This window comes from Scheffersomyces spartinae (genome assembly GCF_019049425.1).
Source record: "Scheffersomyces spartinae strain ARV_011 chromosome Unknown scaffold_7, whole genome shotgun sequence".
In the NCBI taxonomy this organism is placed as follows: Eukaryota; Fungi; Ascomycota; class Pichiomycetes; order Serinales; family Debaryomycetaceae; genus Lizanozyma; species Lizanozyma spartinae.
In genome coordinates, this window is record NW_025065054.1 from 91,304 (window position 1) to 109,892 (window position 18,589).

An 18,589-nucleotide genomic window follows, 5' to 3' on the forward strand; every position below is an offset into this window, starting at 1 on the left:
ATCTATTATTAATTTTTAGATCTGATCAGTGATTTTACCACTAATCGAATAACCTTTATATGCTTTGCTATCTCGGTATTTCGGACTTTTGTCGTGTGTTATATGTACAGTATAGCTTTACTGTAGCTGTGGTTTTGTCATACTGATTTTCCGTATATGGACGTGTTGCGATAACCGAGAATGAAAAATTGTTTCCCAAAAAAGTTTCAAGACATGTAGTTTTGTCACCATCGTCACTGTAGTCTTATACAACAATGTCCGACAAGAAACAGGAAGCTATAGCTTTCAAGGATCAAGGGAATGAACTGTTGAAGGAACATCGGTTCGAAGAAGCCGTAGAGTTGTATACTAAAGCTATTGAACTTGACCCTAGCAATGTTATATTTTTCTCCAATAGAGCACAAGCCGAAATCCGATTGGAAAGATATGGATATGCTATAGCTGATTGTGACCGGGCTCTTGAGCTTGATCCCATGTTTATGAAGGCATATTATCGTAAGGGAGTATCGTTAATGGCCATCTTAAAGCATAAAGAGGCATTGGTGTGTTTTAAAACCGTGTTGAAAACATTACCTAATGATAAGCTTACCCTTGAGAATCACAAGCAATGTTCCAATTACTTAAAGAGACAAGCATTTGAAAGAGCCATAGCCTCGGAAGACAAACAGCTGGTGATATGTACTGTTGATTTTGATCACATGTTGATTGAAAAAACATGGGAAGGTCCATCACTTGATATTAAAGTCATTCAGAAATCTTCTAACGATATCAATATTGATATCAAAGGATTGGATGAAGACTACTTGAAATATATGATTAAACACTTTAAGAATGGGGGCAAGATTCCAAAGAAACACGTGTTTGCCATTGTGGCCAAAGTGTATCAGATTTTAAAACAAGAAGCAACCATGGTTGAAATATCACTTAATCACAAGGCAATGGTTTCTGAATCTAAAAATGCCAATGAAATTAAACTTGATGGGAAAAAGATAACTGTTGTTGGTGATACCCATGGACAATTTTATGATGTTTTAAATCTTTTCGCAAAGTTTGGTCATGTTAGTCGAGATCATATTTATGTATTCAATGGAGATTTTGTTGATAGAGGATCATGGTCTTGTGAAGTTGCATTATATTTATATGTGTTGAAAGTATTATATCCCCAATCTGTGTTCCTCAATCGGGGCAATCATGAGACTGATGATATGAATAAGACTTATGGATTTACTGATGAATGCGAAGCCAAATACTCCAAAAAAATCTTTGAAGCCTTTTCTGAATCGTTTGGTGCTTTACCATTGGCAACTTTGATTAACCAATCATATCTTGTTATGCATGGGGGATTATTTTCTAATGATAAGGTTACACTTGATGATATACGAAAATATAATCGATTCCCTTCATCTGGTTCAACTCAACCTCCAAAGGAGGGTATTGCCATGGAATTATTATGGACAGATCCTCAAGAAGTTAATGGTCGTGCTCCTTCAAAGAGAGGTATTGGAATGCAATTTGGTCCTGATATCACGGAAAGATTCTGTCTTAAAAATAAGCTTCGGAAGATCTTAAGATCTCATGAAGTTAGAAATGACGGTGTTGAGTTGGAACATAATGGTCGTCTTATTACGGTTTTCAGTGCCCCCAATTATTGTGACTCAACTAATAATTTAGGTGGGGTGGTTCATTTCACTGAGAATGAAAATTATGATCCTGGCTCTGATGATGGTGAAGGTTACAGAGATGTAGAAGATTCAAATTGTCCTTGGTCACTTGATATGGAAACTTTTGAAGCCGTAGAACATCCACCAATAAGACCAATGGCTTATTCAAAAGGTGGCTTCGGGTTTTAGTATATAGATTTAGAACATATTCAGACGTGCGTGAACCAATATATCTATATTAATGGTTGTAACCGTAAGAAATCACCATACATGACAGTCTGTGATCCGTATCATAATATGAGTAAATCTAGTATCATTCAGGATGATGAACCTGATGAATGGGATCAAAGAATCATCAAGACCGGATGTGCGGACGAAAACTTAGCTCTCCAATTGTGTCATGCTGATACTGGTGATTGGAGACAATGTATTAAAGAAATGGAAGCCTTCAAAAAGTGTTGGTCTTCAAACAAAAATGATGAAAGAACAAACACTGTTGATAATTCTGAATCAATTTAATGATGGTCATAATGATAATGATATTAATCACAGATAATGATCGTATATCTTGTACATAGTAATACTATACCCTATCTTTTGGTAATTTTATTGTATCTTTTCTTCTTTGCGGTCTGGTTTTGCATTGCCCTTGGAAGATTGTTTCATTCTTCTTCTGGCTTTCCTAATGGCTTTATTCTTTTCAGCTTTGGCTTGTAATTGCTGTTGTTTTGATTTCTTCTGGGTTTCATACTGTTGAGATTCTGTTATGGTTCTGGCCTTTAATTGGGTTTGCTGTTGTTTATTGAGTTGAAGACGCTTATTATTGACATAATTGGAGTAATCAAACGATTTCTTTTGTTCTAAAGGTGTTAGCACATCATTAGACTTAACGGCATTTAGCTGTAGTACGTACTTGAGATATGATATTCCGATGGTTCTTCTGTGGTGTCATCGCCCTGTTCATTGCCAATAGGAGGCTTCTTCAGCATCAAGTATTCAACCTGTTTACGAGACTGTTGGCGAGCGTCCATGGTACAAATGATTTTGTCAATGATTTTGTCAAGCATCCAGTCTTGAACATTTAGTCTTAATTATTTAAATTAATCGCGACTACTCTACACCATCCAATGTAATACTATGGACAACATTCCTGATCTTTCATATGACTCCATAGACCGGCTGGAGATGGATCTAGAATCCAATGAGCCAACCCTTGATGCATTTAATAAGGAAAGTATACTTCAATTCAAGACCAAATGGGATGCTATACTTGATAAATACTCCAAGATTGATGATACCAAAGAGAGTGATGAGATAGATTTAACCACGGGGACCATAATAACCGACAATGGACATATTAGAAATCTTAAGTCAGTGGTAGAATTCAAGGGGGTGCCGATACTGTCAGATATATGGTCCACTGATCTTGAACAACGAGATAAGCTGTTACGTAGTAGAGAACGACGTCGTAAACAATTGAAAAGCGAGTTGAAACAACAATTGAAACAAACAAATCTGTTTTGCAGTAAGGATTTATCACCAAAGAAACATGGTAGTAACGATCTAGAAGATAATATACGGTTATTAAGTCCATCTCCAAAGAAGCCAAAGGTATCATCCTTTGAGATACTGGCGCAAGCTGAGGCAGACGCAGATTCACAGTCAGAGTCACAGTCACAATCAGATTCAGATTCACAGGCACAATCAATAACAGAGTCAAGAACAGAATCGCAATCTGATGCATCTACAAATACTGACTTTGATGATGAATACCTGGTGATAGCAGAAACTTCCCTCTCCGAATTGCATTTAATAGAATGTGCATTCCCTAATTGTGAATTCACGGATTCAAATATCTTTCTGTATCAGAAACACTTGCTACAATGTCATAGTAAGACCCTCAAACGAATGGGATACCCCATAGATAATACTGATATCAATCATAATACCCCTAAACAGTTAATAGTGGATGTCCCCCTTCAAAAGGCTTTGGAAGCTTATTTCCCCTTGGTCCATAGTGTTCCTCCATTACCGTTGACTCCAAATTGTGTGCCCTTATGCTGCACTCAAGTTATTGATGGCAGAAGATGTAGAAAGACATTCGAATCTCAAGCATTGTTGGATGACCATAGATTACATGCACCTAGCCTCTGTTCCACTAGAAAGCCAGTTTATTTATGTCCAATGCTTGGATGTGGGTTCATGATAGAAGAAAATTATCTAGAATATCGCCAACACTTTATTGATTCAGAACACCATATTGAACCTAAGTATCGACGTTGTTTCATGTCTCCCCCCAGCCATGATGATGCTCATGATGATGATAACAATAATGATAGCTTTTTGAACTTGGGTTCCATGGATACTGGTTACGATTCAATAGATGAATTATTCAGTGATTAATCGTTTCTTTTATATGTTTAATTATTTATTTATTATTTACAATCAAGTTTATGTTTGGATGTTTATGTACAGTTAAATAAGAAAATCTTCTTCACTAATTATTATTGTCATCTTCTCTATTCTTCTTTTCAGGTCTCTTGAATGCATCTTGTCCGGTAATATATTTGTCAAAAGCATCATTTCTTTCAGGGAATGGTCTGGGTCCACAGATAGCTATCATGTCTTCTCTGGTTAACACTTCCTTCTTAAACAATTCTTCGGCAACCTTATCAACCAAATCAAGTTTCTCAGTTAAAATCTTATGGCATGCAACATATGCATCATCAATTAATCTTTTAACTTCAGTATCAATAGTTCTGGCTGTTGATTCAGAATACATATTGTGAACTCTAAGTCCTCCATTATCACCATTATCATATGTGATATTACCTAATTTGGGGGACATTCCAAGTTTCAATATCATTTGTTGAGCCATTTGAGTTACCTTTTTAAAATCATCAGAGGCTCCACTTGTAACACTTTCAAAATGTAACTCTTCACTAACTCTACCTCCTAATGCCATTGTCATACGATGTTTAAATTGTTCTTCAGAGATCAAATATTGATCCTTAGGTAAATATTGTGCATATCCTAAAGCACCTTGTCCTCTAGGGATAATTGATACTTTAACAAGTGGATCAGCATATTCTAAAAACCATCCACATATAGCATGTCCAGCTTCATGATATGCAACAGTTTTCTTTTCATCAAGTGTTAACACTTTGGATTTCTTCTCTAATCCAGCAATAACTCTTTCAATGGCTTGTTCAAAATGATGAATATCAACAGATGTAGCATTTTCTCTAGCAGCAATTAAGGCTCCTTCATTGCAACAGTTGGCAATATCTGCACCAGCAAAACCAGGAGTTAATGCTGCTAATCTTCCGGCTAAATTGTCAACAGCTTCCTTTTTCAACTCTTGAAATTTATTAAAATCAAGATCTTTATGTAAGACTTTAATATCTTCATCGGATTTAAGAGAAATTTTGGATAAATGAACCTTGAAGATATCCTTACGACCTTCAACATCAGGAAGATCAATATTCACATGTCTATCAAATCTCCCAGGTCTCAATAAGGCTTTGTCCAAAATATCAGGACGATTGGTACCAGCTAAAACAACAACATGATCACCAGATTCAAATCCATCCATTTCTACAAGTAATTGATTCAATGTATTTTCCTTTTCATCATTACCACCCATTCTTCCGTTACCTCTTTCTTTACCAATGGCATCTATTTCATCAACAAATATAATAGAAGGAGCCATTTCTCTGGCAGTTTTAAACAAATCACGAACTCTCGAGGCACCAACTCCAACAAACATTTCCACAAATTCAGAACCAGAAACTGATAAAAAGGGAACACCGGCTTCACCAGCAGTAGCTTTTGCCAATAAGGTTTTACCAGTACCTGGCGGACCAGATAAAATAGCACCTCTTGGAATCTTAGCACCTAATTTTTCATATTTTGCTGGATCTTGTAAAAACTTGACAAATTCGGTGATTTCTTCCTTTGCTTCTTCACAACCAGCTACATCCTTAAATTTTATTTTAACATCTGTTTCTTGATTGAAAAGTTTGGCTTTCGATTTCCCAATCTTAAATAACCCACCAGCTCCACCACCGGGAGCTTGGGCTCTTTTAATAGTGATATACCATAATCCACCAATCAATAAAACTGTTGGAAGAATGGGTAATATCCAATTCATCCACAGACCTCTTTCAGTGTAATGAATAGGTAACCTTTCATCAAGTGGAATACCCAACTTATCTTGAATTTTATTCATTTCATCTTCAAAGAATTCTACTGAACCAATAGTGAACATTACAATTGGTACCCCATGAGGTCCAGTGTGAGTTTGAGTTGAGATAGCACCTGGGATTAATTCAGCTTCAACAATATATTTATTGATAACTGTCATTTTAGTAACAAGACCACGTTCCAAATAGTTAATTTTGAAATCTTGGAATGTCAACTCATTTTCAGCAGAAGAAACATCACTTAATAAAAGTAATGTCATAAGAAATGTGAACATGGCAAACATAGCAGCACCACGAATCATTTGTTCTCGATTGATTTGATAAATCTTAATGTTCTTCTCATCAATATTAGGATTTTGCTTCTTTATCCTCTTTTCAAGTTCCTTCCTCATTTCTCTTTCAAACTCCTCCGCTTCCTTGTCTGCATCTTTTTTAGGTTTCTTGTCTTTTGTTTCTGGTTCGTTCTTGTTATCCTTCAGTGGTTGTTGTTTCTGAAACATGCATCTTGTATTTTGAAACATCAATGGAGCTGATATCGATAATGCTCTGGTAGTACCTGATGATGTTACTGTAACTCGACCTACACTGAAAAGAGATTTACTACTCAATCCTCTCATAGTGTTGGTCGTTACATTTCTCAATGTTATCCGCAGACTCATAAACAGTCCTCGTAACGACCGCATCGAAATAGACGCTATCATTATAATTAGAAGTTAATCTCCTACAATAATTGGGTTGTGGAAGGAAGAAGAAGTGCTTGAGTTTGGTTTAACTCTTGACGTCTTTCGCCTTCTGAACTTCGAAAAAAACGTGCACGGACCAATCAGCAAAAGCCGCTATATAAACCACCATTTACACTGTTGCTAATATAGACATAGTTTATACATTTGTATTTATACGTTTACTGGGGATTAAATACTTCGAGACATAACATATTCATCCCAACTGGTCTCGCAAATCTTTAAAAATTTTTGCTTCTCTTTTGAAAGCCATGCTTGATCTTTAACTTCCAGTGATGAGCCTGGTGTACGGGCCGCATCAGGTTCACTTTCTCCGGAAGAAGCAGAATCGCCTCCTCCCTTCCCAAAGATACGGAAATTGAATATCTTTTCGTTCATAAGGTTAATTGAACCGAAGACTTCATTCTTTATTGGCTTCCCTTCTGAATACTGAGAAACTGCAGCTGCAGCTGCAGCTGTTCGATATTTATCTTGCATTTCATTGATTTCACTTTCTGTTACTTCGTCGCCCTCTTTACTAGTACGGTTGTATGGACTCGACCCATTCGCAAGCACAGCATTTCTAGTGAGCCAGAAATACTCCTTTTGCGCAGACAATGGTTGTGATTGTAGTGGTGCAGCCTTTTCCAAATCCCCAACAAATACATCGGTGACTGTTTTGGATCGATTTGATTTGGGTGTAGTTGCTTCTGCAAGGATATCTTCCTTTGACCCACTGGTAAGAGCATGACCAACAGTAGCAGTATTATTATTGGTATCATTAGCATTAGCATTAGTATTAGTATTGTTATTATAAGTATTAGTATTATTATGATTAGAATTCGTATTACTATTATTGTTCCTACTGGGATCAATGGTTATATGTCTTGGAAAATGTGTTGCTGTGGTTGTATGAGGATGTGGCATGCGAGCTCTTCTAATGGTACCGGTCGGAATTCTTTGGGGTAAGGCAGCAATAGGCTGTAAAGGTTGTCCATATTGATATTGATTTGCCATTGAATGAGGTGGATATACCATTGGTGCATTAAGTGGGACAGGATACGGTCTAACTGGTCGACCATGTACTGGCGTATAAACTTGATAATATCCATATGGGGTTGCATATTGAACTCTTCTTCCATGGAAGGCATTATTTGTTGTCGAAGGTCTTTCTGCAGAAAGTTTTTGGCCCACATTATCACCACTGCTGCCAACAACAGTTTCGTTAGTGGGTCGACCACTATTAACATTAGCAGCTTGTTGAGCAAATGATGTGGCACGAATTGGAGCAGATTGAATGACGGGATCTAATCGAATAGATTCACTTGGACCTGATTCATCATCATCATTACCAAATTGGCCATTAGAATTACTGAGATCCAATGGGTTAGGAACATTATTTCTCTTTAATCTTTTAGCTGAATTTGGTCGTGATAAACGATTGTAATCCGTTGTTGGCTTCAATATATTTGATTCGGTATCATCATCTGAACTCATTTTAATAGTAGTAATAATTGTAGTCTGTTGAATATCATTAGATTTCGGTTCTTCTTCAACGTCATTAATGAGTCTTTTCAAAGAAGAGATTTTTCCCTTTGCCGATTCACAAGATTTTGAAGATTCTGAAGGTGAAGTAGAAGAAGGAGCCGAAACAGTAGTCAGTAACGATGCGTCATTATCTAAAGAACTTGTTGGTTTCACTAATGGTCTTTCCAGACCAGAACCACAGCTTTCATTACCTTCTTCAAGATCATCGTTTTCACTTTCTTCTCTGGTACAGAGTTTATCGCCTACTCTTTCCAATACTATAAATGGCGTTTTTGAATTTTTATTGGCACTTTTAGCTCTGTTGGCAATGAGATTCTTTTGTTGTTTCTCAATGATGTGAGATAATCTCATAGTAGAATTTACGGTGGTATTGAGAGAAGCAGCATTAGTACTATTGTTGTTGTCCAGCTGGGGAGTACTATCGTTTCCTTCTATTGGTTCAGCTGAGTCTTGAACAGATGAAGACAAAGTCGAAGACAAAGATGCCAGTCCTACATCTGACTCAGTAGGTGACACATGATGTGTTTCAGTAGGGGGAAGAGGGGGTGGTGGCACAGCAGTAGGAGCCATATCCAACACGTTAGTAGACATTTTTCAATTTATGGAGCTGCAGTTCAATTAAAATGCAATCGTTAACTATGAAAAAAAAGCACTTAATGATATAAATGTAAGTCTGTCAATCTGTAGTAGATACCACTGGTTCAGGTAAGGTCAAGGTTTGTTTAGTAAAACGTTTATTCCAATTATTGTGCTCAATGTATATGACGTGCTTCGGGTAATTGTACGCACCCAAGGAAATTGTCTAGATTTGAGAGGATGCAACAGACGAAATAACCAAATTGATCTAAAGGTCAACTGACACCTAAATGGGAAATGGAATAAACAGTGATAATAACAAATTCAAACGTAGTTAATTGAAAGTGGGTTTTAGTTATTTATTTATTCCATCGTAAACCACTGAAACTTAAACTAATGGGATCTTGAGGCAACTCCCCACAGGATGCTCATGGCCTGTACATAACCGCGAGATGTTTCAGATTTAGGTGGGAATTTCCTTCCAAGCACACAACAAGGGATGAACACCCACGAAAATGTTGGTCTCAGTTGATTATGTGCTCCATATAAATATGAATAAGAATGGGGTTCATTTTGTTTGACAAGAGGAAGAGTGTAGAACTATGCAAACTGTATTAGAGATTTTATTGTACTTAAAACATACTCTAATCAACACTTTATTCGTATACACATCAACACGTTATTCATATTGTTACACATACATTATCATATTTATATATATAAACATTTTATATATGTTATGGTCCAGAGGAAAAAAATTATACAAAACAATTGCGCCCTCTTAATTATGGAATGCTTCCCAACCTTGAGGTTTGGTTAAGCCTTGAATATCGAAAAACTTGGTGGTACAAGAGTACTTTTTCCAAGTGAAATCGTCCTTGGTGTTACAAACACACTTCTTTTGGGTTCTAACTTCCTGATCAATTGGACAGTTATGAAATGGAACATGATAATAACCAACATCACCGAAAAAGTGAACCTTTTCTCTTGGAAGGAATAAAGCAGCCGCAATAGAATGAACTGGTGCATCACCCCATCTTTCATAAAAGAATCCACCAGCCTTATCCAAATGTTCGAAAAACTTTTGATAAGCTTCACTTCTCCAAAAGTTTAAGTTACCAACTTCAAAATTAGACCAGAAATGGCACATATTGTAAGTAGCACCATTATCGTTAGAGATCCATTCCATTAAATTGTTTTCAGCAAGGTATTGAGGGTTGGCATGAATAAAGGACTTAACAGTATCCCATAAAGTAGGAACAGTTTCAATGTATTCTGGTAAAGTAATAGTGAAACCATAATCCTTACCAGATTCCTTCATAAACTTGAAAACATCGTAATCGACGTCACAGTAAATCTTAATAGATGGTTCAACTCTCCAATAGTAGTCATATTCAGCCAATACTTCTTGTCTCCAGAAAAACCCAGATTCAAATCTACACATATGTCTGTATGGCTCAGAACCACCATAGATAACCTTCTTTTCAATCATCTTCTGTCTGGAAGCAGCAGCCTTTTCTTGATCAATCCAAGATGGATAAGACCAATGTTCTTGAGGAATTAAACCAAATTTGGTTGTACCAGAAACAAGAGCTGATACAGTGGATTTGAATTCTTCACTAAATGGTTGATCATTTAAGAAAACCCAATCATAATGGTATCTATGGTTGAATCTATCCTCAATAGATCTAATAGAACCCAATAATTCATCCAAATCAGAGTTACGAGCCAAAGTAACGAAAGTAGCCTTAACTCTTTCGTAATCAGGACCAACTTCACCAGATTTAGCAGAAGAACCTTTAGAAGCAGGTGGTGCACTCTTTGGTTTGGTTTGAGCAGGAACACTTCCACCAGCCATTTCAATCACTTCACTATCACCAACACCAGGATGACTCTTAAGAGTGGCAGCTGGGGCTTGATTGTTAACTAAGTTTGAGTATCCTCCATGACTTGAAAGTAAATACCCTGAAACCACCAAAACGATGGCGATAATGGCAAATCTGATGAGTCGCACGTTCGATCTAGTAGCTGCCATGATTCAATAAGGGTACGTGCTATACTCTTGAGTTTTGCTGACTGAAAAGAAAGTAATGAGACATTTTATAACTGTGTCGTTGACCTACTTTTGTATTTTGTTCTGCTAAGAAGAACACGTTAACCAAATGAACGTAGATACACAAACCTATTAATTTTGCCTAGACGCGACTAGCAATTGTCCCCGACACTTCGACATACTTCAGACGTGACGATCCCACAATTCTTTAATGTTACGAAGCCATAACTTCATAAATACTGTCGCGTGCATGCAACTTGGTTGCTGACTATTTTATAAGTCATGAGTACTAGTATTTAGTGTAGGTATGTATAAGGGGTTCATCATATACGTAGACCATCTCCCTGTAGTAATTAAAATGTCGGCGTGTGGTAACCTGTACTAACAATAACTTTGTGCTTGCAACTTTTTCTGACACCAAACTGACACGCTCAAAGTCAGACATTGCTCAAACTTATACCTTTGTGATGGTCAAGTATTATATAGAGTTAAGATAACAATAGAATATACACTATTAAATTGTAGGCATAATAAATTTTCACCCCCACTTCAAGAATTTTTTCATTTGCATTTGCACCTCCACAAAATATGTCGGTAATATAATGTTGTAAAGCAGGGACCATTTACCGAACTATTCCATACAGGCGAAGTTATACAAGCGAGATGATCCTAAGTCTATTTCGGATCACACGTTTACTAGTGACAAATGTACTGTTAAATCTGGCACGATTGTTCATATAATGGAAGATTCATTTAAGACTGAGAAGAAACCTAATTTTGTCCCGTGAAACTCAAGGTAGGTCAACATTGTATACAGCTGTCTTCTGACAATAAACAAAGCTTTCAATGACTGCATGGATAATGATAGTTTATCTGCTTAGTGAATACATAGGCTTTTTTCAAGATTTGCAGTTAACAATTTTCTATTGTACAATTTTTAAGGTATTTTATATAATCAAAGATTCTATTCCAGTCCATTTTCGTTTTCTTTACTCTGTCAATCACCTCTAATAAGTGAATTCTTTTTGTTCATTATTACGTGAATTTACTCCATTCATTAGGTTTGGTTAATCCCATTTTTTCATAATATTGTTTCCCACAACTGTAGCCTCTAAAGGTAAAATCGTCTTTAGCCACACAATGGCATTTATGTTGAACTCTGAAATCATGATTTAATGGACATTGGGTATAAACACTATGTTTGTAACCAATATTGTCAAAATAATGAATTTTTGATTTAGGAAGGAATAATGCAACAGCTAATGAGTGAATTGGTGCATCACCCCATCTTTCATAGAAAAATCCTCCTGCTCGATCTAAATGATCAAAATATTTGGTATATGCTTCACCTCTCCAAAAGTCCATATCTGCAATCTCTAAATTAGACCAGAAATGACATAAATTATAAGTTTCTCCTTTATCATCAGAAATCCAATCCATAAAGTTATCTTTATCGACAAATTGTGGGAACTTGGCCATAAACTTTTTGGTCTCATCCCATAATGTTTCAATAGTTGCTCGGAATTCATGAATAGAAATAGTGAAACCATAAGTCTTATTATTTTCTTCCATATACTTGAAAACATCGTAATCAACATCACAAAAGATTTGGATTTCAGGTTCAACACGCCAATACCATCTATAGTTTTCCATTAAAGGATGACGATAAAAGAACCCACTTTCAAAACGACACATATGTCTGTAACTTTCTAAATCTCCATAAATGATCTTTTTCTCCTTCATCTGCTTTCTTACAGCAGCAGCTTTATTCTTATCAATATATTCAGGATAAGACCAATGTTCTTTAGGAATCTTACCAAATTGTGCTTTCCCACTAACTAGGGCTGTAACTAGAGTTTTGAATTCATCAGTAAACTCTTCATCATTTAAAAAGACCCAATCATAATGATATTTATGATTAAACCGATCTTCAACAGCTCTAATAGATGGAAGTAACTTGTATAATTCACTGTTTCTGGCTAATGTAACAAATGTGGCATTAGCCCTTTCATAAGGTACTTGCTTGATAGCCATCTTGGATGTCTTATCTTTTTCAATCACAGTCTCATTGGGATCATATTGAATAACCTTCTTAGTCTCACTGTCCACATACATTATTGTGGGAGGTTCAAGGAACTTTTGGACCACATGGTAGAAAAATACACCTGCAACCAAAAGGGCCAACCCTAGTTGTATCCGACCTTGACGCAGTCTCACCGTATAAAACATCTTAATATTTGTTTTTGGTTGTTGCTGACTATCAAGTAGAGATCAAGTATTATCAAAAAGGAAATAAGAACGCTGTTGGAGATTCACTCCTTATATTTCTGAAGTCGTTTTTTTTTTCAAGAGTGCTTGTTGTTCGAAACACACATAGCCAAAAAGCCTGCATGTCACTTTCAAAGGTTAGCTAAATTCACACCTCATACAACGTAGCAAGAACCCTTATTTTGGAAACACAGTACCTTCGATAGGTTAGTGCACCTTTCCCTCACTGCGATAAGATCTAATTTTGGATGCATATCCTTATTTTCCCTCATCTATTAATTGTTAAAAATTGCTTTTAGAAACCATACTGCGGAGACGCGAAATTATGCCCCACGACTAAACAAGAACCCAGGCATTTTGACACTAGGTATACGTTAGGACTATAATGATTACCAGGGGTATTTTAGTTCTTGGTACATCTGTTCAAGTAAAGTTGGCTTGTTGATCTACAGACTAATCTGCCTGTATGTTAATGGTTGTTGGAACTTGTTCTAGCATGACCGTATTGTTCTGTTTTCGCCTAATCTTTCAGGGGTTACTCTAAGCAGACAACACACACAGAAAAACTCTTATCAGTTACTACTGAAACAATGCGAAGAATTCATGTTTACTGATCAACGGTAACACCTGTATCGCTTACGTGTTTGACACTGAAATCATCTCTTTTCCTTCCACAAAGAAATCTTACCTCGTGTTTATTATTAATATTCCAGACTGTATGCAAGGCGGTATTCGTTTAACTTTTTGGGATCAATCCGGAGCTCAAATTTATCACTTGTGTGAATCAATTCACTGTATTTTAAATTCATCTTTGATAAACTATTGTGGTTCAAATTATTCATAATCAAGTAAACATCATCCACAGCATCAATGTTGAAAAGTAAAGATTCAAACATCTTGAATACTGCCAAACTAAGGGCAATCAATTTGGTCTCTGGAACAATAGAAAGTAGTAAATTGTCGAATATTTTAAACCACACATCAAGGGTTAAGAAATTCTCCGTGAATAACAGAAGCCACCAATTAATAGTAATAAATTCAACTTGAACACCAAGATTTTGAATTAAATGCTCATGTAGTTTAGGCATAAATTTGGGGAAATATATGTCACATATAATCTTTTGATCTTGTTTAATACTTTGAAGACTTTGAAAATCAAAATAATTCAACTTACTGGTTTTAAATCGGGGAAGAATCTCTTCAACTAAGCCAACAAATATCCAAAATACATCCTCTTCAGAGATATTGGGATACCCTAATAATAAGTTACCAACAATTTTATTCATTCCCTGACAATAACCTATCTCTGGTTTATACAAAACAAAGGCGTATAATATTCTTTTCAATTTTGAATATAATGGGCCCGGTTTATTTTGCAACATATTATTGAAAAATATATTGGATGGCATAGTCCGATTTAAATCAAGGTCAACTTGATTCAAATTACTTTGAATTAGTTTATCAGCATTGGGATCTATTGAGAGTTGATAATATCTTTCAAATTCTCCATTAACTCTAAGGTTATCTCCCCCGGTTAATTCCATCCAAATGGAACCTCTGTGTTTTGGAGGTATCCCCCCTTTATCAATTAAATCATGAAGTTGACGGTAGTATTTATTATTGCTGTAGTATTCCAGGGGACTGTCTTTCCCATCAACGAGATTAAGACCCCGAATACCAAAAAGATTATTGGACTTTTTATAGTGTCCTTCAACTGATTTAATGTATTGGTCCCATTGCTTTTCCATTTCCATATTTCCCAAATCATGAAGCTCGCCGAGTTGTTTAAGCTTTTGAATTGAAGTATTATGAATTGTTAAAGATTCTCCATTGATGTCAACTTTAGCTAAACTTTTGTCCTTTTCGGATTTGATATCTTTTGCGTTAGTTAAATCTGTAGTTGCAATACCAACAAATGCAGCTGACTTATTTAAAATGTTGAATTCGCCAAATTCAGCTTCAGGACTAGAATTTTTTGAAGCATCATTATGCATTGTCATTGACCCTCTTTCAATGTTTGCCTTATTTGTGTGTACATCGCCCGAATTTTCAGAAACATTTTTATGGACTTTTCTTATATTATGGGAATCATAGAACCCATATTTATCCACTGAAAAATCATTTGCCTGTGGAATAACAGAATCGCTAGGTGAATAACCACTATCCAGTATTTCTTCGTCACTATTTTCTCGTGCTATACTGTTTAACTCCATGGGAGGTTTCATTGTTTCGTTGTTGGGTTTGAGTATATTTGGAATGAAACTACCAAGAACGGAGGGAGTCCCATGACCTGATACATCTTGCAAATCTTCTGTGGAATTTAACCATTTTTTAAGCCAAGTGGCACGAGGTGCCGTTACTGCGGTTATCTGACTCATTTGAGAGTCACTACGTATTCGACCAACAGATTCCTGTTGCGATTCGCCTTCTTTTGTTGATTTATTGGATTTATGATGTAATTTAGAATCAGAAGATACTCTTTTCTCTCGTTTTCTACTTCTTTGGGGTATGTTTTCTGGTTTATCTTCTTTTGTTCTCTCCATGGCCAGTTGTTTCTCCTTTGTAGGCAAGTAATCCTCATTCAATGCACCCCCTATTAGTTCCAGTAGTACTTCATCAACTCCGCTATTATCGGTTTTTTGGAGACTTTTCTGTAATATTTTATCAACTTCAAGTGAAGATAAGTTACCATATTCTGAACATAACTTATAAAACTCCTGTTCTTTTATAAAGGAATGTCTTCGTAATATTATTAATTCCGTTTCCTTTTTGGCTAAATCAAGCAGCAATTGTTTAACTAACTGTAGCAGATTTCCTCCAAACCTTAGACGGATTAGTTTGTTTATATGGGAATCAGATAATTGGTGCAAGTTGGACCCTAGGAATGTTTCTCCTTTCTCAAAAATAGAAGAGGCACTTGGTGTCCTTGAGGTTTCACTCACCACTGGACTATCTCGAATGCTATCAGTGGCTGTTCTAGTATCATTATCAATCTCTGTGGTAAAGGAATCATTAGGTATCTGATGTGTATTAACTGTTTCATTTATAGGTCCGGAGATCTTCCCAAGCAACACTGTTCTAGCGGAATACCCAAGATTATCACTACTCTCTTCACTCCCAAATAGCGGTTGGTCTTTCATGTATGCTAACGGGCGGGTTCAAATATTTGTACAGAATAGAATGCAAATTGGTTTAGTTAATATCGTATACGGAACGCATTATCTAAGGGATCGGGTTTTTCCTGCACGTATGAATTGCGTAGATTTACGCATGTCACATATAGTTCGCACGGGGGAATCGAACTGGGTACAACAAAGTTGATTGAAAGGAGTGATATAATAAGCATAATTGGTGCTTAAATAATTGGAAAGATTTATAACAAGTACATGATAATTATACGTGGCTATTGATACTCGATTCCAAAAAAAAATTGTTAAATCTCTTTGTATAGCGTGTCATCTTTATGCAAGGACAATGCTAATCTTCTCTGTATTGTTATATTTGACAGATGTACCATCCCGAAGGATAGTACGAACAAGTTCAATGCGCGAAAAATATATACCAGCTGCACAACATATCCAATTACGAGGGTACTAACGGGATAACCCGAGGATTACTATTTTAATTAAACTGGAGGCAAAACAAAACAAGGGTTCATTTACGACACTGTTAGTTTCCATTTCTTAACAGTGTTGAACTCAATTACTTTGCCTAGAGGCTTTTGATAACCCTTACGATATCATTATCATTAGATCGGAGGAATTATCACTCGAATAACAATTTCTAATTAACTACTAATTATACGGATAATGAGTATTCTAATTCGATTCAGAACGAGAGATGGGATGTTAAGAATCCCAACTAATGAAGATTCAAAGTTTAAAGTTGTATTGGATGATTTGGTGAATAAGATTAGTTGTAAGGATTTGGACGAAATTTATATTGGCATTGCCCCCAATACTAAAGGTGAAGTAGCTTCATCCATTTGTGATCGTACAGTTAAAGATTTGGGACTTAAGAATGGAGAATTACTATTTGTGAACTACCAAGCAATTCCAGCAGCTGCTCCTACTCCTCTGAAATCATCGATTAATAAATCAACAATTCAAATAGCAACTGGTTTGGTGCCACCTCATATTAATAAATCAATAGGGCCCCTTTCTGTTAAGCAATTGCCAGTTGATGATTTATTGGATGGTCAAGATGGGTTAATTAAACGACCACAGTCACAATTATGCAGACATGGGGACAAAGGTATGTGTGAATATTGTTCACTGTTACCTCCCTGGGATAAGAAGTATCGGGAAGAAAAGGGTTTCAAACATATGTCATATCACGCTCATTTGAATGAATTGAACGAACAAAACAAAAACAGTTCATCATCTTACATTTCGCCCTTGGAAGAACCAGACTATAACATTGATTTAAAGTGTAGTAATGGTCATTCACCATATCCCCGTGGTATTTGTTCTAAATGTCAACCACCAGTTATTACACTTCAACAGCAACAATTTAGAATGGTTGATCATGTTGAATTCTCTGATTCTGCGATTCTTAATACATTTATTGAAAGTTGGAGACTTTCTGGAGTTCAAAGGTTTGGTATTTTATATGGCAGTTATGAACCATTTGATAAAGTACCATTGGGTATAAAAGCAGTGGTTGAAGCTATTTACGAACCACCTCAGCATGGTGAATCAGATGGTTTAACGTTATTACCTTGGGATAATGAACAACAAGTTGATCAGGTGGCTCAACTGCTAGGACTTTACAAAGTGGGTATTACATTTACAGATTTAACGGATGCCGGAATAGGAAATGGGAAAGTGTTGTGTAAAAGACATAAGGATTCATATTTCCTTTCATGTTTAGAAGTATTAATGGCATCAAGATATCAATTGGCTCATCCAAATGTTAGCAAACACAGTAAAACCGGATTTTTCAGTTCCAAATTTGTTACTTGTGTTATAAGTGGTGGACTACAAGGAGATATTGAACCTAGATCTTACCAAGTTTCAACTTCAGCAGAAGCATTGGTGAAAGCTGATATCATAACTGCATCAACTCAACCAAACCAACTTTATATTAATAAGAGTGATGAGAAACGTTACGTTCCTGATGTGTTTTATTCCAAAGTTAATGAATATGGACTTGAAGTGAAAACAAATGCCAAGCCTGCTTTCCCAGTGGAATTCTTATTAGTAACTCTTCTGGATTCTTTCCCATTGGAACCTAATCCTATGTTTGAGTCTAAATTCCCAATTGAGAATAGAGAATTCTTGGGTCAATTACAAGAATTAAGTACTGTTTCCAAAGTGATTTCTTCTACATCAGAGAATGAAGGTCGTCTGCTTGTGGACTTCCACTTTTTAACATTTCTTCTTAAAATCAATGTCCTTGGACCTTCTGAGTTTAAGTTACTATTGAAGTTTGTTAAAGAACGTGACATTCAAGATTTACATGTATTGCAACAAAGTTCTGGGTGGATGACTTTACTTACTATTCTTCTGGTTACGTAAAAGGAATATTTTATAACCTATACCTTTTGTACTCACTCTA

The 18,589-nt window shown here is 36.1% G+C and overlaps 10 protein-coding genes across 10 annotated transcripts; 4 read left to right on the forward strand and 6 right to left on the reverse strand.

The window, feature by feature from the left end:
* Nucleotides 1–254: 254 nt before the first annotated feature.
* On the forward strand, nt 255–1,850 carry PPT1 (protein serine/threonine phosphatase; the record flags this gene model as incomplete). Its single annotated transcript, XM_043195219.1, has 1 exon — nt 255–1,850. One exon carries the CDS (start codon nt 255–257, stop codon nt 1,848–1,850), a length of 1,596 nt encoding a protein of 531 aa, XP_043049885.1.
* A 108-nt stretch (nt 1,851–1,958) lies between these two features.
* Nucleotides 1,959–2,180, forward strand: COA4 (uncharacterized protein; the record flags this gene model as incomplete). The annotated part of the gene is made up of 1 exon (XM_043195220.1): nt 1,959–2,180. The coding sequence occupies one exon, from the start codon at nt 1,959–1,961 to the stop codon at nt 2,178–2,180; it is 222 nt and encodes a 73-aa protein (XP_043049886.1).
* Nucleotides 2,181–2,267: 87 nt separating this feature from the next.
* Nucleotides 2,268–2,692, reverse strand: KQ657_004552 (uncharacterized protein; the record flags this gene model as incomplete). Its single annotated transcript, XM_043195221.1, has 2 exons — nt 2,268–2,521; nt 2,575–2,692. The coding sequence occupies 2 exons, from the start codon at nt 2,690–2,692 to the stop codon at nt 2,268–2,270; spliced, it is 372 nt and encodes a 123-aa protein (XP_043049887.1).
* Nucleotides 2,693–2,798: 106 nt separating this feature from the next.
* On the forward strand, nt 2,799–4,064 carry KQ657_004553 (uncharacterized protein; the record flags this gene model as incomplete). The annotated part of the gene is made up of 1 exon (XM_043195222.1): nt 2,799–4,064. One exon carries the CDS (start codon nt 2,799–2,801, stop codon nt 4,062–4,064), a length of 1,266 nt encoding a protein of 421 aa, XP_043049888.1.
* A 94-nt stretch (nt 4,065–4,158) lies between these two features.
* Nucleotides 4,159–6,483, reverse strand: AFG3 (AAA family ATPase; the record flags this gene model as incomplete). Its single annotated transcript, XM_043195223.1, has 1 exon — nt 4,159–6,483. The coding sequence occupies one exon, from the start codon at nt 6,481–6,483 to the stop codon at nt 4,159–4,161; it is 2,325 nt and encodes a 774-aa protein (XP_043049889.1).
* Nucleotides 6,484–6,777: 294 nt separating this feature from the next.
* KQ657_004555 (uncharacterized protein) lies at nt 6,778–8,724 on the reverse strand (the record flags this gene model as incomplete). Its single annotated transcript, XM_043195224.1, has 1 exon — nt 6,778–8,724. One exon carries the CDS (start codon nt 8,722–8,724, stop codon nt 6,778–6,780), a length of 1,947 nt encoding a protein of 648 aa, XP_043049890.1.
* A 766-nt stretch (nt 8,725–9,490) lies between these two features.
* On the reverse strand, nt 9,491–10,988 carry MNT1 (glycosyltransferase family 15 protein; the record flags this gene model as incomplete). The annotated part of the gene is made up of 2 exons (XM_043195225.1): nt 9,491–10,709; nt 10,981–10,988. The coding sequence occupies 2 exons, from the start codon at nt 10,986–10,988 to the stop codon at nt 9,491–9,493; spliced, it is 1,227 nt and encodes a 408-aa protein (XP_043049891.1).
* Nucleotides 10,989–11,797: 809 nt separating this feature from the next.
* KRE2 (glycosyltransferase family 15 protein) lies at nt 11,798–12,991 on the reverse strand (the record flags this gene model as incomplete). The annotated part of the gene is made up of 1 exon (XM_043195226.1): nt 11,798–12,991. One exon carries the CDS (start codon nt 12,989–12,991, stop codon nt 11,798–11,800), a length of 1,194 nt encoding a protein of 397 aa, XP_043049892.1.
* Nucleotides 12,992–13,731: 740 nt separating this feature from the next.
* KQ657_004558 (uncharacterized protein) lies at nt 13,732–16,170 on the reverse strand (the record flags this gene model as incomplete). Its single annotated transcript, XM_043195227.1, has 1 exon — nt 13,732–16,170. The coding sequence occupies one exon, from the start codon at nt 16,168–16,170 to the stop codon at nt 13,732–13,734; it is 2,439 nt and encodes an 812-aa protein (XP_043049893.1).
* Nucleotides 16,171–16,839: 669 nt separating this feature from the next.
* NPL4 (Npl4p) lies at nt 16,840–18,549 on the forward strand (the record flags this gene model as incomplete). The annotated part of the gene is made up of 1 exon (XM_043195228.1): nt 16,840–18,549. The coding sequence occupies one exon, from the start codon at nt 16,840–16,842 to the stop codon at nt 18,547–18,549; it is 1,710 nt and encodes a 569-aa protein (XP_043049894.1).
* Nucleotides 18,550–18,589: the final 40 nt, after the last annotated feature.